Source organism: Lemur catta, chromosome 1, assembly GCF_020740605.2.
Source record: "Lemur catta isolate mLemCat1 chromosome 1, mLemCat1.pri, whole genome shotgun sequence".
NCBI classification, from domain to species: Eukaryota; Metazoa; Chordata; class Mammalia; order Primates; family Lemuridae; genus Lemur; species Lemur catta.
Window position 1 is genome coordinate 219,892,908 of NC_059128.1, and position 24,055 is coordinate 219,916,962.

The 24,055-nt window shown below is 50.0% G+C and overlaps 1 protein-coding gene across 9 annotated transcripts in view; it reads left to right on the forward strand.

Moving 5' to 3' along the window:
* TNK2 (tyrosine kinase non receptor 2) overlaps positions 1-8,932 on the forward strand; it is a 39,491-nt gene extending 30,559 nt beyond the window's left edge. For 3 of the 9 annotated variants that reach the window (XM_045540048.1, XM_045540051.1, XM_045540049.1), the window contains exons 10-16: positions 733-927; positions 3,614-3,705; positions 4,033-4,137; positions 5,028-6,376; positions 6,463-6,558; positions 6,686-6,813; positions 8,118-8,932. In XM_045540048.1, the coding sequence (XP_045396004.1) occupies positions 733-927; positions 3,614-3,705; positions 4,033-4,137; positions 5,028-6,376; positions 6,463-6,558; positions 6,686-6,813; positions 8,118-8,124 (1,972 nt within the window). In that variant the 3' untranslated portion in view covers positions 8,125-8,932. Of the gene's footprint in view, positions 1-732; positions 928-3,613; positions 3,706-4,032; positions 4,138-4,243; positions 4,289-5,027; positions 6,377-6,462; positions 6,559-6,685; positions 6,818-8,117 lie in introns of those variants that run through there. The other 6 variants (XM_045540054.1, XM_045540056.1, XM_045540052.1 and 3 more) reach the window with 4 other exon arrangements.
* Positions 8,933-24,055: the final 15,123 nt, after the last annotated feature.

Genomic DNA, 24,055 nt, shown 5'->3' on the forward strand with positions numbered 1-24,055 from the left:
GGTCAGAGCAAGGGACGGATGGTCCTATGGTCTGGTCACTCCAGGAGTACTGAGTTCCCTCCCGGACCCCTTGTCTTAAGATAGAGCTGCTCCTGAGGAGATGGATAGGGTGGCAAGGGTGAGGGTCCCGCAGCCCTGCCAGAAGGTGGTGGAAGGCACTGGAGATTGACAGAGTGGTGAAGAGGAGGCTGGGGTTGCCCCAAGTGCTTCCAGACCCTTGCAGGTCTGCGTGCGGGAGGGAGGGAGCAGTTGGAGAGCTCGGCCCACATCCCAGTGCCGAGGCTCCTGATACTCTTCTCAGGCCCCTGCATCTCTTAGAACCTGGTTGATGAGTGAAATCAAGTGGCCAGAACAGGACTGGGGCCCGGGCCTTGCCCAGGGAGGTGGGCAGGCAAAGTGGTCTTGGAAGAGGGGTGCTGGCCTTGCAGCCATAACACGTGGGTTTGAGTCCTGGGTCTGCTGCGATCTTTCTGGTAATCTGGCAAGTCATGTTGCTTGTTGGAACCTGTTTCCTTGTTTGTAAACTGTAGGAAAAGCTGCCTGACCCACCTAGAGAGCTTAGGGTAAGGCTGTGTGCAAACAGCCAGGCCTGTGTGGAGCTGCGGGGGAGGAGGGCTGATGGCAGGCCGCCTGGCCCTGAGGCCTGCCGAGGTGGCTAGGGTATAAGGGTCCCACCGCTTGGGGCCCCGCCCCACCACACCTGGTGCTCATTGTGTCATCTCTGTCCGGCAGGGCTGAGAACTACTGGTGGCGTGGGCAGAACACGCGGACGCTGTGTGTGGGGCCCTTCCCTCGCAACGTGGTGACCTCCGTGGCTGGCCTGTCAGCCCAGGACATCAGCCAGCCACTGCAGAATAGCTTCATTCACACGGGGCATGGCGACAGCGACCCCCGCCACTGCTGGGGCTTCCCGGACAGGATCGACGAGTGAGTACCTGGGCAGGCCCACCGACCCCTGCTGACACTCCAGGGCCTGCAGCCCCTCACCATGCCCATGTGAGCTCTTGCTGCCATTCACCCTGTCTCTGGGGCTCCCCAGCCCTGACCCGGCCAGTCTTCCCTCCTGATCCCCTGCTTGTTCTCGGCAAGCTGCAGAGCCTAGAAAGCCCCAGCCTGGGAGTCAGCATTCCTGATTGGGGTGCTTTCTTTTCTCTTTGGAGGGCGTGGGCAAGTCTCTTAACTCTGAAGCTTACTTCGTCTTCCATAAAATAGGTGCACCCAGCAGAGGTGGCTGTAGGTCCACCAATGAGGTAAGGGTTGCGAATGTTCTCTGTGCTAGAGAGTGCTGCTCAGATGCAGGGGTCACAAGAGAAGCTTTCCCACTCCACTTCTTCCATGGGCTATTCCCAAGTCCGTTTTCCTAAGGCCAGTGTGCCAGGAGGGCTTCCACCAAGTGGCAGTGCGGTCCATCCTTGGAAGCTCCTGAACCCAGTTCTGCCTACAGTGAAAAGCTGTCAGACACTGAGCGATCCTCTGCCCCACGGCCAGAGCAGGGGCCCAGGAAGCATGGCTTTCGCAGTCACCTGTGTGGAAGGTGTCACTGTGCACACCTTGAAGCTCACACATGCTCCCCAGCCTTGTGTCTCAAGCTGACACAGACACTGCCCCGTCAGCCGTGCACACACAACTCTGGCTGCCGTCAGCCCTCTTCCTCTCCTGACGCTCCGCGACTGCAGAGGCACAGAAGAGGTGCTTTCCCACAGCAGCGGGGCCGTGCGTCCTCCTGCGAGCGCCCTCCTGTGCAGCAGCTGCCCCGTACAGGGCAGCTTTCGCTTCCCTCCTCTTTCTGTGCTGCCGTATTTTCTGCTCTTTGCATTGTGGTTGTCTGCCTCCCTCAGCACTCTCCTGGCTTAGCGCTGGACGTGGTGTCCATGTGCTCTTAAGCCTGGCCCGCACACGGGCTCTGTGGAGTGCAGCATCGCCCCTCTTGCTCTGGAGCAGAGGCCTGCAGGACCTGAGTAAGCAGAGCCTCTTTCTGGGTTCTCTCTCACCCTCAGTGTCCCCTGCAGGTTCCCAGCCTGGGCGTGGTCCTCCAGCCCCACACACAGTGCTGGTTTCTCTTCTTTTCTTCTCTTAGCTTCCTTTCCTTCCCGAGGTCCACGTGCTAGTGCTGGGTGTAGAGGCCAGGTGAGGTGCAGCGATAGGTGCCAAAGGAAAGGGCCCCAGGTTGGGTGCTGGTTGTCAGTGCTGGGGATGGAGTCGGGGCGAGGCGGCATCTGGGCTGCAGTATCCTGCTTTCCCCTGCACGTCCCCTGTGTGAGGCAGAGGGTCGCTTGGTGTCCAGCAGCTTTTCACTGTAGGCAGAATGGGGATGAGGCACTTCCAAGAATGGACCCGCACAGCCATGACTCCTCCTGGCTCACTGGCCTTAGGAAGACGGTTGGGAACAGCCCTTTGGAAGCAGTTGAGTAGCAAAGCTTCCCTTGTGACCCCTGCATTTGAGTCACAGTTTTTCTTCTCCTGCTGGGTCTGGCCCTGGGGTAAGCACAGACCATGTGGGAGTGAGCCCAGACCAGGGGAGCAGGATCTGTGGGGACTTCGGAGGCAGTGTTAGGCGGCAGCTCAGCCATGCCCACCCGCCCACACCTCACCCTGTGGAGCTCACTATGCCTGGGAGGGCCTTGCAGTCTCCTTTAAGTAAAAGGATGAGGCCACTGGGGGCACGTGGGGACAACACAGAGAAGAATCAGTTGCTTCCTGGGTGCCCCGCCCCAGGGAGCCCCCTGGTAGCAACTCACACCAGGCCTCCAGGCCTCTGCTGGCCGCAGGGGGTTCCGGGCCCTCGATCTCTGCAGCCCTTTCTCCTGCTGACTTCTGGTCCACGTGGCGCCTTGGGAGGTGTTGTAAACAGGGCCTCCACCCTCCACGCCTCACACGCCATGACCCCAAGCTGGGTGAGGTCGGCCTGTGTCTCTTGCCTCACAGGAACCAGGCAAGGGCCTGAGAGAGAGTGCAGACACCTCCCGCAGGGGCCAGTGCCCTCTGCCCCACTCCTGGCGTGCCACGGCCAGCCCAGCCCCATTCCTGCAGGCTTTAATCAGCCCCAGTGACTAAGTCCCAGCTACTGACAATGGGCACAGGGGTTGAGGGTAAGTCGGAGCAGGGCAGGTGGGCCATCCTCTCCCCCTCCTCCCGGCAGTGTGGCAGAGGCTGCCTCTTGCCCCCTGACCAGGGCGCAGTGGCCCTCATGCCTCTGTGCTCCGGCCGTCCCCGTGGGGCCTGCAGCACAGGAGAGCATGCCTGCAGCACAGGAGAGCGTGCCTGCAGGTAGCTGCCTGGCGTGGGCTGAGGTGCCGTGGGTCGTGGAGTGTTGAGGGAGTCCCTGAAGTCCTAGACTGTTCAGCCCTCTCTCCAGGATGTCCTCCCGGTTATGCCTGGATCTGTGGAAAAGATACGGGGATCCACAGACTGGGAGTCAGGAGCTCTGTCCTCCACGCCCGACTCTCCCGCTCAGCTGCTCCAGGATGAGGGGGCTTTGATGAGATGGTCCTCTGGACACACTCAGGATTTTATTTTCTGCCTGAACCCAGGGGACAGGCCTAACGTTTCTGCCAGAGGTTTTCTCACTGCCCCCACCCTTTGCCTGCCATCTTACCTGGCTCTCTCCCCACAGACTGTATCTGGGAAACCCCATGGACCCTCCTGACCTGCTAAGTGTGGAACTGAGCACCTCCCAACCCACTCAGCATCTGGGAAGGGTGAAAAGTAAGAGCCTTCCCACCCCTTGGCGTCCCTAGTCCGTTGGCTCCCCAGGAGGGGGCACTGTGTGCTGAGGCCACCCCAAGCCTGCTGTTCAGGGGACAGTTGGGTCAGGGCGGCAGGCAGAACAGCTGTGTCCCTGGCTCCAGTCGGGCGTGGGGTGGAAGACGAGAGGCAGCTGTATCCGCCGAGGTGGGCATCCTCAGGCTGGCCCTGCGTCAGCCCCGCCCGCCTCAGCTTCCCTCCTCCCTCCTTCCCCACCACCGCGCTCAGATCCTGGCTTTCCTCACTTCCCCTGATCCTGTTCTCTCCTGAGCCAAAACCACCCCACAGGCTCCGTCCCGGCCAGGAGCCTCAGCCATCTCCCGGATCCTGCGCCTGCCATCCCAGCACACGGTTCCCCTTCCTGCCGCCCCACGGCCTCCCATGTGCTGTTGGGTGTGTACATTTGCTCGCCTCTATTCACTTCTCTCCCTCTCTCTCTCCACACTCTGCCCTCTCATCTGGCTCTGTCCCTGTCTTCTCCGCATGGCCTTTCTTGCAGGGGAGCCTCCACCTCGCCCGCCTCAGCCTGCCATCTTCGCTCAGAGTAAGTGGGGCTGCTCTCGGTGCCTTGGCCCCCGCCCCCACCCCCTCTCTCCTCTCACTCCTCCTCTCCTCCTGGAAGGTACAGAGCCCCTGTGGCAGCTGGGCGGGAAGGGATGAGGGTGTGTGCTGTGAGCTTTTGCTGCTGACCTGGCCTGTTATGCCTGTCTCCCCCCTCTGCACCCCCAATGCCCGGGCGTCTGGAGCAGGTGTGGTCCTGGTGCCTGCCTCGACCTCTGTCTGCCGCTGCCTGGCCCTGCCTCGCTCCCTTTCGGACCTGCAGAGGCTGCGTCTGGGCTTTCGTGGTGGGTGGTCAGGAGCTCTGTCCCCTCCAAGGATGGCTCCTGTGGCCCTTGATGGCGGGAGTCTGCCGCATGCCTGCACTAATGGTGTGCCGTGAGGGGGTTGGGGGTGAGGGTTTACTAACCAGGGCCCAGGAGCAGGGGTATTTTGGGGTCTTGTGTTGAAGACAGGTAGGAGTGGGGTATTGATTACTCTACCTTAGGTGGAGGCCGGGGTCTCACCAGCCCGCACGGAGGGCTGACGGTGCGTGGAGAGGGTTCTGCCCTCCTGTTCGAATTAAGTGGGGCATGCGCTGAGAATGTTGGCAGCCAAGGGCTGACCTCTAGCAGAATTGGCCGTGGAGAGTTGCTGGGGACACTGGCCTCCTTTCCCACATTCCACTGCCCTGGTGCCCCTGCCTGACTCAGCCTTCCTGTTGGGGGTCTCCCTTTCCAACACAGAGCCAACCTATGACCCTGTGAGCGAGGACCAAGACCCCCTGTCCAGCGACTTCAAGAGGCTGGGCCTGCGGAAGCCAGGCCTGCCCCGAGGGCTGTGGCTGGTGAAGCCCGCAGTCCGAGTGCTGGGCACCAAGGCAGGCCGCAGCAGCGGGGCTGAGGTCACACTCATCGACTTCGGTGAGGAGCCCTTGGTCCCGGCTCCACGGCCCTGCGCGCCCTCCCTGGCACAGCTGGCCATGGACGCCTGCTCCTTGCTGGACAAGACCCCGCCACAGAGCCCCACGCGGGCGCTGCCCCGGCCGTTGCATCCCACACCTGTGGTGGATTGGGACGCACGCCCGCTGCCCCCACCCCCTGCCTACGATGATGTGGCCCAAGATGAGGATGACTTTGAGGTCTGCTCCATCAACAGCACCCTGGTGGGCGCGGGGGTCTCCGCTGGGCTCTGCCACGGTGAGACCAATTACGCCTTTGTGCCTGAGCAGGCGCGGCTGCCCCCTCCCCTGGAGGACAACCTGTTTCTCCCCCCTCAGGGGGGGAGCAAGCCACCCAGCTCCGCCCAGACCACAGAGGTCTTCCAGGCCCTGCAGCAGGAGTGCATGCGACAGCTGCAGGCCCCGGCCGGCCCACTGGCCCCCTCACCCAGCCCAGTGGGCGATGACAAGCCCCAGGTGCCCCCTCGGGTACCTATCCCCCCTCGGCCCACGCGCCCACGTGCTGAGCTGTCTCCGGCCACCTCAGGCGAGGAGGAGATGGGTCGGTGGCCTGGACCTGCCTCCCCTCCCCGGGTGCCTCCCCGGGAGCCCCTGTCCCCTCAAGGCTCAAGGACCCCGAGCCCCCTGGTGCCACCTGGCAGCTCCCCGCTGCCATCCCGGCTCTCGAGCTCACCTGGGAAGACCATGCCCACCACCCAGAGCTTTGCCTCAGACCCCAAGTATGCCACGCCCCAGGTGATCCAGGCCCCTGGCCCACGGGCTGGGCCCTGCATTCTGCCCATCGTCCGTGATGGCAAGAAGGTCAGCAACACCCACTACTACCTGCTGCCTGAGCGCCCGCCCTACCTGGAGCGCTACCAGCGCTTCCTGCGGGAGGCCCAGAGCCCTGTGGAGTCGGCCCCTCCGCCTGCATCCCTGCTGCTGCCCCCACCCTGCACCCCGGCCCCTGCCGCCCCCACTGCCACCGTGCGACCGATGCCCCAGGCTGCCTCAGACCCCAAGGCCAACATCTCCAGCAACAACAATAACCCAGGGGCCCGGCCACCGGCCCTGAGGGCCACTGCTCGGCAGCCACAGAGGGCCTGCCCTGGGGATGGGCTGGAGTCTGGGCGGCCCGCAGACAAGATCCAGACGGTGAGCCCCAGGCCTGGCCTCAGTGGGGGGGTTGGGGCCCAGAGCAGCAGCCCAGATGGTGCTGACAGTTGGGTGGGTGTGCCCAGCTGCAGGCCATGGTGCATGGGGTGACCACGGAGGAGTGCCAGGCGGCCTTGCAGAGCCACAGCTGGAGTGTGCAGAGGGCTGCCCAGTATCTGAAGGTACCACCACCTCCTGCCTGCTCCGGTGCTCCCAAACCCTCATCCCTACCTCTGCCTCTCTGCTGCCCCCGCCCTGGTGTGGTGCCCCTTGGCCCAGTGCGTCCATGGCACCACCCTCTGCCCCCAGGTGGAGCAGCTCTTTGGGCTGGGACTGCGGCCGAGGGGGGAGTGCTACAAAGTGCTCGAGATGTTCGACTGGAACCTGGAACAAGCCGGCTGCCACCTTCTGGGCTCCTGTGGCCCTGCCCACCACAAGTGAGTGAGCCCCCCTCTCTGGCCCCCATCCAGGGGGGTGTCCCTGGGGCAGACCACACCAGGAAAAAGCCCAGCACCCCACAGGCCACTCTCAGCCAGGGAGACACAGGGCTCTCCAGCCGGGGGGAGGGGAGGAGGACACAGGTCCCAGGAAGCAGGCAGTTTTAGTTGAAAACAATTTCTCCTAAACACATTCATTTAGATTTTTTAGCCACTTGGTTTTCAAATGAGCTAAGGAGTAAAAAAAGGAAATTGGAGCCTCTTTGGTTGAAGGGGGCTTGCTTCCCTCACACCCACATATAGCCCTGCGTGGCTCCAGGGAGCAACACTTCAGGACCCCATGATTTAAACAAATATTTTTCTTTTTTTGGTATTTCTGTTGAAAGTAACATTTAAAATTGTAATGCCTTTTAAAGGAATGTCCAACAACAACAAAATATTCATTATGTCCTTCCAGTAAAAAGTTTTATAACAAAACATAGCTATATGTAGTATAACAAAATATATAAAGATATAAATAAATATAGATTTTTTTTGTATTTTTGTTGTTGAGACAGGTTCTCACTGTGTTGTCCAGGCTGCTCTCAAGCTCCTGACCTCAAGTAATCCTCTTGCCTTAGCCTCCTAAAGTGCTGGGATTACAGGCATGAGCCACCGCACCCAGCCTAAATGTTTTTAAAAACACAGATATATAAAATAACCTACTAAATATGTATATGAAACTTTTATCAAGTCAAAAAGTAGTGAAATATGATCAAACGGGTGGAGTTAGCATCATCCCAGGAGGCGCTAGTGAGATGTGGGGGTTAACACTTGTCAGACAGCCCGAATTAGAACCAGCCTTTGTTGTCACCAACAGTGTGACGTTTCTCATCTGTAAAGTGTATAAATAACAGTACCTACCTTATAGAAGCAATTAGAAAGATTGATGAGTGATGTATCTGCCACATAACACACCAAATGTCTGGCACACAGACAAATATCTAAGTGTTAGATATTTGTTAGATACTGTCTTGTGGTTATTCTCATTAACTTACATCCAGTTAAACTCGGGCTTTATTGTACCTGTCGTCCTTGGATACTCTTAATACACAATAGTGCTGTTCTCTTAATTTATTCATAGTTTATTAAAGACAAAAGGTAAACCAGGATGATAAGTTCCCAAATTATTGCCTGAGACTACCATTTCCCACCTGATTCACCTGCACCGAGAGGCAGTGACTCCTGTGGCCCTCTGGAACGCACACTGGATTTTCCATACTCTGTTTAATGGAGGGACGTTTTGGTTGTTTCCCTTCCCTTAGGCGCTGAGATGCATCTGCAGAGCCAGAGGGCCTGCCCTGAAGGAATCACTTGAGCCTATCCATCTGCCAAGGGCGGGGTGATGCCCCCACAGAGGCCTGGAGGACCTGCTGCCACTTCTGCTCCTGTGGACAGCGAGGCCAAGGCAGCAGGAGGCCAGGAGCCCTGCCTTGCCTGTCCCTCCTGCACCCAGTGCTGTCCCTGCACACTTTGGTTCAGCCCTTGATGCCCAGCCATGCTGTGGGAAGGAGCCCTGTGAAGGCAGGCGCTGTGTGTGACCTGCCTCTGGCTCCAGCCCAAGGCTGGGCCTGTGGCTGGAGTGGTGTCCCCAGTCCCTGCCCAGGGGGACCAGACTGAGAGGAGACCAGGCTTGACCTGGGCAGGGAGGATGTGTTGGCCACAGAGAAAGGTGGACCAGCACCCAGTGGGCCCTCCTCAGGGCTGGGCCCTTTTCAGGGAGCCCCTGGCAGGCAGTTGGGGTGTCAAACAGAATGTGAGCTATGGCCTCACCGAGGACATGTTATGAGACTTGGCTGGTCTTAGAATCTTGTGCCTGGAAATAGCCTGAGGTGGCTCGGGAAGCAGGGAAAGGGTGCCAGACCATTCTCTGGCAGGGACCAGGGCCCAAGGCCCCAGGGCTGGAAGGAGACCAAGGGGGCAGCTGCCCTGGAGGGACATTAGTGCTTCCTCTTTGACCCCAACTCTTCCCCTTGTGCTGTTCCATGTTTTTCCACCAGCCTCTGTTGCCAAAGTTGCTGCCCTAGCTGTCGGTACCTGCTTCTTCCAGAGAAATAAAATTAGTTTCTATTTTATGTTACTTACTTGTGCCTGCCTGTTTCTTTGCCTGTTGGTCCACAAGCTTGAGGCCCCGAGGCCCCCCAGGCCACCGGTTTGTCTTCAGGACAGCAGGCCTTGTAGTACCACCTGTAGGCAGAGGGAGGAAGTGCAGGCCTGGGAGACCCTAAGGAGTCTCTCCTTACAGGGCTGGTGGAGGGGCCAGAGTCCCTGCCTCACCTAGTCACTGACGCTCACGGCCCCCATCCTTTTGCTCCATGGGTTTCTGAAAACAGGATATGCTGCAGGAGGGAGTAAGGAACTCAGTGACCTGGAGCTAAGCCAGCAATGCCAGTAGCAAGGAAGGGTTCAATCTGTGTATTAATTTTGTTTTTCTGAATATGTTCATATGGTTCAAAGTTCAAAAGGTACTACAGAGTGAAGTTCCCTGCCCCAGCCGCCTGCCTTCCATCCCCAGAGGCTGCCTGTTCTGTCCATTCTTGTGTAGTCCTTGGTTTTTTGTTTTGTTTTTTTAACTTAACCATATTTTGAAGAATTCCATAGCAATACTGGAAGAGCTTCCCTGTTCTTATTTAGGGTTGCACGGGTGTATGGAGATACCATACTCTATTTAACCAGGCTCCTTTTGAGGAAGGGATGTTTTGGTTGCTTCCAATGTTTTGCAGCTACAACCACTGCTACAGTGCATCGTTTATGTGGGCTGTTTTCCACTTGCAAGTCAGTTGGAAGGGTGAGTGCCCAGCAGTGGGACTCCCGGGTCAAAGGGTATGTGCAATAATGGTGTGTGTTGCTGAATTGCCCTCAGTGGAAGAGGTAGTTCCAGTTGTCACACCAGCAGTGTGTGTGAGCTTTCTATGTGTTAGGGAGCTCTCTGATCTCTGCGAGACTGACTGGTGAAAAATGATGTTTCTGTAGTTTTAATTGCATTTCTCTTATGTATGAATAAACTTTTAAAAAATAAGTTGAGCCCATTTGTATTTTTTATGAATTGCCTATTAATAGCCTTGGCGTTATTTTTTTACTTTTTCTTGTTTTCTTTTTAATTATTATGGGTACATAATAGTTGTTTTGATACAGACATACAATGTGAATCAAATCAGGGTGATTGGGGACTCCATTACCTCAGGCATTTATCATTTCTTTGTGTTAGGAACATTCCAGTTCCACTCTTCTAGTTATTTTAAAGTATAACCAACTTGTGGATTATAGTCACTTTGTTGTGCTATCAAATATTGTTCATTCTACCTAACTAATTATATTTTTGTACCCATTAACCATCTCCACTTTATTCCCCCCCCCCCACTATTCTTTCCAGCCTTTGGTAACCATCATTCTACTCTCTGTCTCCATAAGATCAATTGTTTTTAATATTTAGCTCTCACATATGAGTGAGAGCATACGAGGTTTGTCTTTCTGTGCTTGGCTTATTTCACTTAACATAATGCTCTCCAGTTTCATCCATGCTGTTGCAAATGGCAGGATTTCCTTCTCTTTTGTGTCTATGTACTATTTTATTGTGTAAATGTACCACAATTTCTTTAACCATTCATCCGTTGATGAGCACTTAGGCTGATTCCAAATCTTGGCTATTGTGAATAATGCAATAAACATTGGAGTGCAGGTATCTTTTCAATATACTGATTTCCCCTCCTTTGGATATACACCCAGCAGTAGGATTGCTGGATCATATGGTAGTTCTATTTTTATTTTTTGAGGAACCTCCATACTGTTCTCCATAGCGGTTGCACTAATTTACATTCCCACCAACAGTGTAGGAGGGTTCCCCTTTCTCCACATCCTCACCAGCATTTGTTACTGCCTTTTTGATAAAAACCATTTTAACTGGGGTGAGATGATATCTCATAGTTTTGATTTGCATTTCTCTGATGACTAATGATATTGAGCATTTTTTCATATACCTGTTGGCCATCTGTATGTCTTCTTTTCAGAAATGTCTATTCAGCTCCTTTGCCCATTTTTTAATCATATTATTTTTTTTCCTATCGAGTTGTTGGAGCTCCCTATATATTCTAGTTATTAATCCTTTGTCAGATGAGTAGTTTGCAAATATTCTGTCCCATCCTGTGGGTTGTCTCTTCCCTTTGCTGATTGTTTCCTTTGCTGTGCAGAAGCTTTTTAGCTTGCTGTGATCCCGTTTGTCCAATTTTGCTTTGGTTGCCTGTACTTTGGGGGTATTACTCAAGAAGGCCTTGCCCAGACCAGTGTCCTGAAGTGTTTCCCCAATGTTTTCTTATAGTAGTTTCATAGTTTGAGGTCTTAGATTTTAAGTATTTAATCCATATTTATTTGCTTTTTGTGTATGGTGAGAGATAAGGGTCTAGTTTCATTCTTCTGCATATGTTTACCCAGTTTTCCCACCACTATTTATTGAAGAGACTGTCCTTTCCCCACTGTGTGTTCTCAGCACCTTTGTCAAAGATAAGCTCACTATAGATGTGTGGGTTTACTTCTGGGTTCTCTATTCTGTTCCATTGGTCTGTGTGTCTGTTTTTATGCCAGTACCAAGCTGTTTTGGTTACTACAGCTCTGTAGTATAATTTGAAGTCAGGTAATATGATTCCTCCAGTTTTGTTCTTTTTGCTCTGGATGGCTTTGGCTATTTTGGATCTGATGTGGTTCCATATAAATTTTAGGATTATTTTTTCTATTTTCTGTGAGGAATGTCATAGGTATTTTGATGTGGATTGCATTGAATCTGTAGATCGCTTTGGGTAGTATGGGTATTTTAACAATATTCTTCCAATCCACAAGCATGGAGTATCTTTCCAGTTTTTTGTGTCCTCTTCAATTTCCTTCATCAGTGTTTTATAGTTTTCATTATAGAGATCTTTTACTTCTTAAGTTTATTCCTAGGTATTTTATTTGTAGCTATTGTAAATGGAAGTACTTTCTTGATACCTGTTTCAGATTGTTTGCTGTTGGCATATAGAAATGCTACTGATTTTTGTATGTTGCTTTTACTTTTTCTAAAAATGTTTTTCTTTATTTCAGCATATTATGGGGGTACAAATGTTTAGGTTACATATATTGCCCTTGCCCCACCCAAGTCAGAGCTCTAAGCATGTCCATCCCTCAGACAGTGCACACCACACCCATTAGGTGTGTATATACCCATCCCCTCCTTCACCTTCCTATCTGCCTGACACCTAACGGATGTTGTTACTAAATGTGCACTTAAGTATTGATCAGTTAATACCAATTTGATGGTGGGTACATGTGGTGCTTGTTTTTCCATTTTTGGGATACTTCACTTAGTAGAATGGGTTCCAGCTCTATCCAGGAATAATACAAGAGGTGCTATATCACCATTGTTTTTTGTGGCTGAGTAGAACTCCATGGTGTACAGTATATGTTGATTTTGTATCCTGTAAATTTACTGAATTTGTTTATCAATTCTAATAGTTTTTTTTGGTGTGGAATCTTTAGGTTTCTCTAGATAGAAGATCATATTGTCTGCAAACAAGGATAATTAGGCTTCCTTTCCAGTTTTGATGCCCTTTCTTTCTTTCTCTTGTCTGACTGCTCTAGCTAGAACTTCTAGTACTATGTTGAATAACAGTGGTGAAAGTGGGCATCCTTGTCTTGTTCCAGATCTTAGAGGAAAGCCTTTCAGTTTTTCCCCATTCAGTATGATACTAGCTGTGGATCTGTCATATATAGCTCTTACCATGTTGAGATAACTTCCTTCTGTACCCAGCTTTTTGTGAAGAGATGTTGAATTTTATCGAATGCTTTTTCAGCATCAATTGAAATGATCACATGGTTTTTGTCCTTTGTTCTGTTGGTTTATTGATTTGTATATATTGAACCATCCTTGTGTTCCTGGGATGTATCCCACTTGATCAAATGAATAATCCTTTTAATGTGTTGCTACATTCAGTTTGCTAGTATTTTGTTGAGAATTTTTTCATCTGTGTTCATTAGAGATATTGTTGGCCTTAGATGATTATTCCATTTCCTACTAGGTTTTAGGAAATTAGTAGATCAAGGAAACTAGCTCTTTGAGCTTCTCATATTATCATATGAGCTTTAGGAAAAGAGGTAAATCATAAGAAAGTAAGCTGATGGCTTGAGTTTCTTAAAAACAAAACATGGGCCATTCAGGATGGGCCTCAGCCACTGTGTGTCTGCACTCTAGGGTGGCCTATGTGGTGGGCCCCAAGGCTCAGAAGCTCTGAGGCCGGGGAGGTCTGTGTACCCTGTTTGCTGAGGCAGGAATTAAATTATTTTAACTGCGATTTTTAAAAATGTTAAAATATTTAGTCAAATATAAAAGGAAAAAATTCACATTAAGTGAGTTTTGAGCATTGCTGTTAGACCTGCATTTCCATCCTCAGCTCTGTTTCATCTTGGAAAAGTTGTTTGACCTTTCCAAGCCTATAAACTGGGAGAGTAATTTGTGTTCTATAGAAGGGTTGTGAGGACTAACTGAGCTTGTGAAGATAAAACATTTTGCTTAGTGCATAAGTACCCACTAAACTGTAATGGTAAATTTTATTTCTTCATATTCCTGCCTGTTGCTGTCAATCAACAGCTTACATTATATACTGACCACACTCGGTGCATGGAATTGTGTTGTACTTTTCTCATTTTCTCTAAAATGATATTTTAGGAAACAGTTTGTTCTTTTGCTACACACACATTCTATTTATAGAGCGTGGACCTTTTTTACTCCCTCTAAAAAAAGTCATTTGTTTTGTAAATGATGGCCTACTTTCACATACTTTACCAGCATTTAAGAACCCACTACAGAGCTAACACATTTCAGACAGATTTTTGCAAGGAGGGGAGGACACTGAAGCAGCTGGAGGTGTCTCAGGGGATCAGAGCCCCCAATGTACTTTTTTTGTCAGACACACGGCTCTCTATAAACCCTAGGGTTTCCTGCTGTTTTTCTCAATTCTAATCAGCCTGCCAGCTTCTGCCAGCATCTCCTGGGTTTACAGGAAAGATCTGCAGGGAGGATGTTGAAAAAGCTGACCCAGGTTTGTTTGCCAACATGGGCAATCAATTTGGTGAAGATTTATTGGGCACTTATCTCTGTGTCTTGCCCTGATGAGAGGACAGAAGCTGAATAGACACAGTCTGTGCTCCAGGGGAGGAGCTCACAGTCTTTTGGGAATTGTGACATCATCATAGCAAGATGCTAGGTGCTTTATAGTCATTATGTACCAGGTGCCTTGGAAGCAGAGGAGGTGGCTGTCCAGGAGGTGACACTGTGCTGACTGGATGAGTGAGAATAGGCAGACTCCAGGAAGGGGAGGGGTGAGGAAAGCATCCCAGGTAGAGGGATCCGAGACAAAGGTAGGCTTGTCCCAAGTACTGAAGTTGGCAAGGCTGCAGCTCATCCTTTTGTTTTGGGGATGGATTGGAGGTGGCTCCCGTGATGCCAGTGAGTGAGGCAGGCCTGGATTGTGAAGCCGCTGGTATGAAATGCTGAGGTCTTTTGACTTTGTAGACAGCAGAGGAGAATTAAGCAGAGGGATGATGTGATCAGATCTGTGTGTAAGTAAGATGCGTCTGCTTGAAAGTGGCTCACTGCTCCACTGCAGCCAGGAGAGAAGGAAAGCTCTAGCACAGGTTTCTCACTGCACACTGGAAACAAAGTGTTCTTATTTTGAAGCAAGTTGATTTTTACAGAAATTAAATTTAGGGAACAGAGGACCCTCCAACTCCTGGACTCCCTGGTCAGAGCAATGATGGTTCTCAAAGTCCTGTCCAGACAGAGGTGGTCTAGGGTTAAGTTTTCACTTGCCTGTGGGGAAATGATAAGAGGGGAAATGATAAGAATCACACAACTGGATTGTCTTGTTTTGTTTTTTAATATGCCGTTTCAAAGACCGTCTTTATTTTTCAAGGACCGTCTTTATTTATTTATTTTGAGACAGAGTCTTAACTCTGTTGCCCAGGCTAGAGTGCCGTGGCGTCAGCCTAGCTCACAGCAACCTCAAATTCCCGGGCTGAAGCGATCCTCCTGCCTCAGCCTCCCGAATAGCTGGGACTACAGGCATGCGCCACCATGCCTGGCTAATTTTTTCTATATATATTTTTAGCTGTCCATATAATTTTTCTATTTTTAGTAGAGACGGGGGTCTCGCTCTTGCTCAGGCTGGTCTCGAACTCCTGAGCTCAAACGATCCAGCCATCTCGGCCTCCCAGAGTGCTGGGATTACAGGCATGAGCCACAGTACCCGGCCTCAAGGACCATCTTTATTCTGAGATTTTTGGTATTGAAATGGCTGTTCTTGTGTAGTGCTGGTAGTGGTCATATTGGATGGTAAATTTGTCCCCCATGCCCTTATGTAGCTAGCAATGCTATGTCACCACCTCCTCCAGCAATTATTATTGTTTTAATGATCCCTGGAATCAATCTTGAGAACCCCTGGACAAGAGTACTTTTGTATTGGGCAGCACCACCTGTTGGCAAAATGGGACATTGCAGTCTCTCAGGCTACATTTCAGATAGTGGGAGGGAGGGATAAGATTGTGTAAAGTCATTGCCCAATAAATCAATTAAGTCCAAATGCTGCTGGCTCAGGCCCATGGGTGCTTAAAGGGACTCAGCCCAGGAAAGCTTGGAGGGGAAGGAAAAAGATCACCCACCATCTGGAGCCAAACGGGGACCAGCTAGGACCTGATGCCAAGAAAACAGATGGGGGGTGGAGCGGGGGAGGCGGCAGGGCGGGCTCCTCCAGAGCCCATACCTAAACCTCGGCAAGAAGCCAGTGGCTCTGGGCTATCTGGAAGGACACTCAGGGTTGACAGTATGGTCCAGTCACTCCCAGCCAAAGTCCTGGCATGACACAAGTGCCATCTGAGAAGCCTCAGCCTCCACTGTATTTATGTTTTTATGATCATCATACATGCTCATCATTGAATTGGAACATTCAGAAAAGCACAATGAGAAAATTAAGATTACCCAGAAAGCCACTTTAAGATTTTAATATATTTTCTTCCAGTTTTTTCTGTGCACATATATGTGGTATGTATTATGGTTTTATAAAAATAAGCTCATCTGACATGCAGTTTTATAATCTTTTTAAATTTAATATACCATAAACAATTTTCTACATATTTAAATTAATCTTCTCAAAGAATAAGCACTGCATAGGTTTCATTCTATGGATAAACTCTAGTTATTTAACACATTTTGCTGGCATTTCTATTTTGTAACATTATTTTAACAAATATTGCTAATGGACTTTTCAGAAAGATTTGTCTCCTTTATTAAAATAAAACTTATGTTTTTAAGAGAGAACTATTCTGAAGGTACATTTAAAACTGTTTATGAATGAGGTGATATGTTGAGAATAGCTGGATGTTTGGAGGAAATTGACCCTAATCTGGTAAACGCTGAAGCTGTGATGGGATGTGGGACTCATTGGGCCACTTTACTTCTGAGGATTATGGACCTTTCCACAGTGAAAAGTTAAAGAGCATGCACTGTCTGGCTGGAGAAATCCCCGCTGGTCCAACTGTCTTCTCTGAAGTTGTCTCTTTGGAGGTTTCTCACTTTGTTCCCACAGCCACCCCAAGATGGCCCCCAGGGACACATGGCTTCTCCCTAGTAAGGCTCTGGCACGAGGCGGACAGAATGCCCTTCCCTTGCTGGAGACAAGGTGGAACTTTACAAACCACAAAGCCAAATTCTGCAGGAAATGTGGAAACACCTCCAGTGTGTCGCCCCAGCCTCGTCGCAAGCCCCGGCCCATGTGCTCCCTTTTATCGTAAGGCCTCGCTGGGGGAAAGGGCAGCGTGAGAGCCTGTGAGACCTGCAGACCTGGGCCCATCCTGGACCTACTGGACTGGAATCTGCATTCTCCCAAGATTCCCTGGGTTCTCCAACACATTAAAATGTGAAAAGCATTGAACTAAGGCAGCTCTGCTCTAACCCCAAAGAGCTGGCAGGCTGTGGGTGGCCCTGCCTGCCTCCCTACAGCCCTGGTCCTCTTGGAGGAGGCTCTGTGCTCCCTGCCCCATCCTCCCAGATGGCCCCCTACTGCCCAACCTCTTTTGAGTAAACAATACATTTTTTAAAACTCTGTTTTTAATTGTAAAATATACATAACATAAAATTTGCCACCGACTATTTTTCAGTATACAGTAGTGTTAAGTATATTCACATGGTTGTGCAACTATCACCACCATCCACCTCTAGAACTTTTCATCTTGCAAAACTTTAACTCTGCACCCATTAAAAAACTCCTCCTTTCCCTGAGCCCCAGGCAACCTCCATTTTAATTTTTGGGCTCTATGGTTTTGACCACTCTAAGTACTTCATATTAGTGGAATCATACAGTGTTTGTCCTTTTGTAACTGGCTTATGTCACTTGGCATAATGTTCTCAGGGTTCATCCATGTTGTGGCATGTGTCAGAATTTCCTTTTTAAGGCTGAATAATATTCCATTGTCTGTATAGACCACATTCTGTTTATCCAGTCATCTATGGACACTTGGGTTGACTCCACCTTTTAGTTATTGTGAGTAATGCTGCTGTGAATGTCAGTGTACAAGTATCTCTTCAAGACTCCGTTTTCAATACTTTTGGGTATCCTGGAATGAGATTGCTGGATCATCTGATAATTCTATTTTTAATTTTTTGAGGCAGTGCCATACTGTTTTCCCTAGTAGCTGTAGCAGTTTACATCCCCACCAACAGTGCACAAAGGTTCCAATTTCTCCACATCCCTTGCCAACACTTGTTATTTTCTGTTTTTTGATAGTTGCAATCCTAATGGATGTGAGGTGGTATCTCATTGTAGCTTTGATTTGCATTTCCCTAATGTTTAGTGATGTTGAACATCTTTTCATGTGCTTGGTGACCATTTGCATATCTTTGGAGAAATGTCTGTTCAAGTCCTTGCCCATTTTTCAGTCATGTTGTTTGCTTGTTGTCAGACCCCCTGACCTGGGCCATGTCTCTCACCAGCTGGTTTCACTGGCTTTGGGAATCCTGGTTTCTGCCTCTCTCCTCTCCCCAGTGGGTGATGTGGTCCGGCTTTCCCACCCCACCAGTGGATTCTGTTCTGGCGTTTCCTTTTCTCAAGGAATTATCAACCTGCCCCTGAAGGACCAGTGATGTGCATGTGGTTCTTGCCACCCTCCATCTAGCCTGGCTCCACACCTGTCAGAGACGGCTGGCAGTCCCACTGATGGCCTCCGATCTCGGGAAATGCAGCCTGTCCCGTGGCCTTGCAGCCCCCAGTCCAGGCTGCCAAGAGCCCTGTGGTGGTTTCCCAGTGGTCCTGTCTAGCCGTGACCGCCCTCTGGAGAGGCTACTAGGCTCTTATGGGCAGCCAGTGAGTGAGGGAAGCTGTCCATACACAGATCCTTAGTATAACACCGAGCTGAGAGCTCTGACGGGGCAGAGAGGGGCAAGCAGCCCTACTGGCACAGTCTGTGAAATGTGAACCTGAAGGATGAGAGGTCGCCAGGCAAAGAAGGGGAAAGTTAGAGGGAACCGCCTGAGAACAGATCTGGAATCAGGGACGCACTCATGCCACGGGAAATGGTGGCAAGGCCGGGTGCAGGGGGCGGGTGAGAGACCCTGAGAAAAAGCAGGAAAGGTGGCCGTGGGATGATTTCATCTCTGCCAACCTAAATAACAAGCAGAGAGAGGTTCTTCAAAAGAAAATGACCTTTAGGCCGGGCGCGGTGGCTCACGCCTGTAATCCTAGCACTCTGGGAGGCCGAGGCGGGTGGATCGCTCGAGGTCAGGAGTTCGAGACCAGCCTCAGCAAGAGCGAGACCCTGTCTCTACTAAAAAATAGAAAGAAATTATCTGGCCAACTAAAAATATATATTGAAAAAATTAGCCAGGCATGGTGGTGCATGCCTGTAGTCCCAGCTACTCGGGAGGCTGAGGCAGTAGGATCGCTTAAGCCCAGGAGTTTGAGGTTGCTGTGAGCTAGGCTGACGCCACGGCACTCACTCTAGCCCGGGCAACAAAGTGAGACTCTGTCTCAAAAAAAAAAAAAAAAGAAAGAAAGAAAATGGTCTTTATTTGGGTATAGGACCCTGCAATGGGAATGCGGTAAACTATTAATATGTGCATACTTAGGATGTAAAGGAAGACAGAGGTTTTTAAAGGAAAGATGCAGGGGGATTACATAATTGTTTGGAGGTAATCCTTGGTTACAGGGATCAATAACAAGAGTGATGCCAGTCTGAGACTGGACTGGCAGTTGCTGGGCAGATGTCCCTGCAGAAGTATTTCTTGTGTAAGGTTGCAATGGCCTTTGTGTAAAGTTGCAGTTTTTGCAGAGTCTTTTGTGATAGTTTTGTTACCAGGCATAAAAGCATGAGAACCCTCTCTTCATAGCCTTCCCTGGCTGTATTTGTCAGTGTTTTTGTTTGTTTTTTAACACAAGTGACTCCCTTTTGATTCTGACAGCTTTCACATCTCCATCATCAGGGCTCTAAGTTCTAGAGAGCAGATCTCCCTTCGTATGTGCTCCCGGAGTGCGTTGGCCAGACTTCCTGTTGGCTTTCCAGGTCAGCGTTTTGATTTCATTCCCCTCCCTCCCTCCCTGTCTTCCTTGGTATGGCTACTGTTAGGTACTTAGAATACACTAATAGTATTAATGTAAGACATACTGTCTGTGATGGTAAATCGCTGGGTCCCTAGTCCCTTCCCCTGCCGGTACCAGAGAGGTCACCCCGGGCAGGAAGCACACCTGTGCCTAGGGCAGGCCCCTGGAAGGACTCAGGCTGGAGGGACCCCTACCCAATCTCCTCTTGGGGCCTGCCAGCTGCCTGCCTGCTTCCCCTGGGAACCCAGGGCTGACCATGGCCGTGGGAGTGAGGGAGAGCTGGGCAGAGAGGGGCAGTAAAGTGCTGTCAGACCTAAACTGGATTTCAGGTAGAAATGCTATAGGCTTGGACGTCTTTCACGGGCCCAGGCCGCACTACGTTTTGGAAAGTGGTTTGGCTGCCAGAAGTCCTGGGCTATGAACACTCTATCTTATCTGATAATTATGCTGTTTAACCACAGCCTAGTCCACAGGTGGGAAAGCTAACAGTTTCCTCTATCTAATGTGCATTTACTTTGTCTCAGATACATAGTTCCTATTTGAAATAATTCTTATTTCTAACTCCTTTATTTCTCTACTGGAAATTTTTATTTTTTATTTTTTAATTTTTAGAATTGAACAATTTTGCTTCCCCCACTAGAAGTTATTTATTTATTTATTTACTTACTTATTTTTAGAGACAGGGTCTTGCTCTGTCTCCCAGGCTGGAGTGCAGTGGTGTGATCATACTCGCTGTAAACTCGAACTCCTGGGCTCAAGTGATCCTCCTGCCTCAGCCTCCCAAGTAGCTGGAACTACAGGCATGAGCCACTGTGCCTGGCTAAATTTTTTTTTTTTTGGTAGAGAATGGATCTCACTCTGTTGCCCAGGCTGGTCTTGAACTCGTGGCCTCAAGCAATCCTCCCACTTTGGCCTCCCAAAGTGCTGGGATTACAGAGGTGAGCCACTGTACCTGGTCCCTTAATGAATCTTTTAAAAGCCTTATTGTACTTAATTCTACTTAAATATAGAAAGTTCAGGAAAGCAGGTATTTCTGCCACTAGTTGTATGACCTTAAGCAAGTCCCAATTTTCCCTGGGCCTGAGTTTCACAGACCTTAAAGGAGGGGGTTGGGCCATCCCTGCTGGCTCTGATGTCCTGTGTTCTGTCCCAGGGAGGAGAAGGCTGATGGGGATGCCGATGCTTTAGCTCTTGTCACAGCTGCCATCTGCCCACCTCTCTTTGTCTCTCTCATCTTTGCTATCTAAAGGCCCTGGCTTGGGGCCCAGCTCTGCTACTTGTGTGCAACCTCATTCTAGTTATTTAATCTCTCAGGGGCATCTGTTTCCTCATCTTGAAATAGGGCTGTGAAATTGTGAGGAAGTTGATGTGTCAGAGCTTCCAGCTGTAAGTTCTTCCTGTTAACTTTTGCTTCCCCTCTAGTCCAAGTTGGAGGTGAGCCCTCAGTTTGCCAGACCTCTTCTCGTGCCTCTTTCTGTATGCAGAGCATTATGAAGAGAGTAGGAGAAAAACCAGCATCCCTTCCCGTTGGGAGCTTACATCTGGATGGAGGAGCCAGGCTCTGGGAGGGGGGCTGGAGTGTCTGGGCCAGGCGGGACTGGGCAGATTTGGACACACGTGGCCCTCAGTGGCAACAGCACCAAGGGTTCTGGGACCAAAACCACTTGGTTTGGTGCTCACCTTAGTGCCTTCCACCCTCATCCTCCACACTGAGGGGCCCTCGGGCTGCTTGTGGAGCTCTATGATCTGTGGCACATTCGGACCTTGTGCCCATCCAGTGAACTTTTTATTTTGGTTATTGTATTTTTCAGTTCTAAAATTTTCATTTCTTTTCTTTCTTTTCTGAGAAAGAGTCTCACTCTGTCACCCAGGTAGAGTGTAGTGGCGTCATCATAGCTCACAGCAACCTCAAACTCCTGGGCTCAAGAGATCCTCCTGCCTCAGCCTCCCAAGTAGCTGGGATTACAGGTGCACACCACAATACCTGGCTAATTTTTCTATTTTTGGTAGAGACAGGGTCTCGCTCTTGCTCAGGGTGGTCTTAAACTCCTGACCTCAAGCAACCCTCCTGCCTTGGCCTCCCACAGTGCTAGGATTACAGATGTGAGCCTCCGCACCTGGCCCCTTTATTTCTTTTTATGGTTCATTTCTCTACAGAGATTATCTATCTTTCTACTTCAAGAGTGTTTATCCTTACATCTTGGAGCATGGTCGTAACAGCTGCTTAACATCTCTGGTAATTCCAATGCCTGCCTCATTTTGGGATTGGCATTTGTTAATTGTCTTTTTCCTTGTGAGATGTTAGATTTCTCTGGTTCTTTGTATATTGAATACTTTTGGATCGTATCCTAGACCTTGTGAATATCATGTTTTGAGACTCTGTGTCTTATTTAAAGCCTAGAGAGAATGTTACTTTTCTTTATTGATTGGTTGGTTTCAGGAGGTGCTTGACTTAGTTGGGTTCAGGCCACGAGTTTCTGTCTGCCTTCTGTGAGCTGTGGTTCCACCCTCAGTTCAGTTTTCAAGTCTTCGTAGTACGTTTGGACCTGTTCCATGTGTGCACCTACCAGTGGCCAGTCTGGGACCTAGGTGGCTGTCTATCTCATAGTTCAGTTCTCAAAGCCTTTGGTGTGCAGTTTAGGGTCAGATCCATGGATGTGCAGTTCAGGGATGAGCCTGGGAGTTCATATCCAACTTTATGGGGCTGATAGCTGTGCCATCTCCTTCTCTTCACAGTCTCTTTGATACTTTCTGGCTACCAGATCATCCCATCCCCTGCCTTTCCTGGTTCTTTCTAATGTGAAAGCCAGGGCTTTAATTTTTCTGCCCCACCACACACTTTCTGGGACTGCAACTGCCTCTGGGGCCAAACGAAGAGAAGATGGAGAGGGAAAACAAGCCAGTGGGGATTTCCCCCATACTTTTGGGCCCACAAATCCCCTGGTCAGAGAGGAGAGTTCTAGGTGCCTGTCCAGCAGTTGTGATGGGTTTGCTGTGAACTAGATACCCATTGACTGATGCCAGCCATGGGATGCATTATGGCTCATCCAGAGAACAGATACCAGCCTAAAACTGAAAACTGTGACCACAGTCTGTAATCCTTTGCCACCTCCACAAGGGCAGGGGCCTTTGTTGCTTTGTTCATTGATATATCTCCAAATGCCTGAAACACTGCCTGGCACATGGTAGGCACTCAGTAAATATCTGTGGAGTTTGGTGGACTATTACTTCTCTTAATAGAAGCTTCCACCATTTACTGTGTACAGAGGTTCTAAACCTACTGTCAAACCCAGTGTTCCCTCTCTATGACAAATATTTTGAAACATCTTTACCACACTGAAATGAAATTTCATAGATAATATGACTGTTTGAAATACACTATTTAAAAATCAGCAAACTGCCTGTAGTGGTACTGGGGGTGCCACACAGACCCCTTTTCCAGGACTGAGACCCTCCTTCGAGCTGCGGAGTGCTGGCTGCTCACAGCTCACTGCCAAGGCCAAAGAGAGCCAGGTTTATGCCCCCAGGGTGAGGCGGCCCACATCCGACGACTGGTTGATGATCCCCTCCTGCTTCGATCTGGGATATCTCTGAAGGGCCACCCCAGGTCTGAGTCCCCGAGACAGCAGCCAAGGCCTCTGCCTCAACTATATCACAGCTCAGCTTCTTCCTCTGCCACTTCTGCATTTTCTGCCCCTTCTGGGTGTTTCTGAGAGTGCATCACAATTAGCCACCTGCATACAAATCTCCCTCTTGGAATCTGTTTCCTAAGAAGGTGCCCTAGCTGTCACACAGAAGAGGAATAAAAGAAGTGCAGTTTATAACGAAAATGTTCTGTGTGTGCCATCGCTCAGGCATGACTGCTCAGGCCCTCGCAGCAGCGGTATCCCAGGTCTCCCCTCAGACGCACTGTGCTTTGACAGGGTCCCCAGAGATGCGCATGCACGTTAAAGTGTGAGGAGCAATTTGCTAAGAGTTCATGCAGGGTCAGATGCTTGTACCTAAGTGACTGCTCTTACAAACGTGGGCTGACACAGGTGTTGCATGGCCAAAGCAATAAGACTTTGCAAATCTTGGTAAAGTGGCAAACAAAACACATTATGAAACTCCCTCAATTTACACAGTCGTTGCATTCTTGGAAAAATCAGTTTGTCTTACAAAAAACTATTTTGTCATCTAGGATACATAAATTAACTCATCGTGCATTACTGCCCTGTGCATGGTGAGAGGTTCTTGGGCCCTGCCCTTTAGGCCAGTAGCCTTTGGCATGGTAACAACTGAAAACCCCAGAACTTCCTAAACTGTCCCCTAGGGGTCATTCCTGTCCTTGTTGAGAATTACTGGGTCTCCCAGAGAAAAGCCTGTGCTTGGAACTTTATATGGTATTTATCTAATCCTCCCAATAAGCTCAAGAAGTAAATGTTATTATTCCTTCTCTCTAGCTAGGAAAATCAAGTTCAGAGAAGTAAAGTAATTTGTCTGGGGTCACACAACTAGTAAGTGGGAGCAAGCAAGATTTGGACCCAGGTCTGCCTGTCACCAAAGCCCATGCTTCCCCCTGTAGGTTACTTTGCAGGTGTTTGTAGTTTATC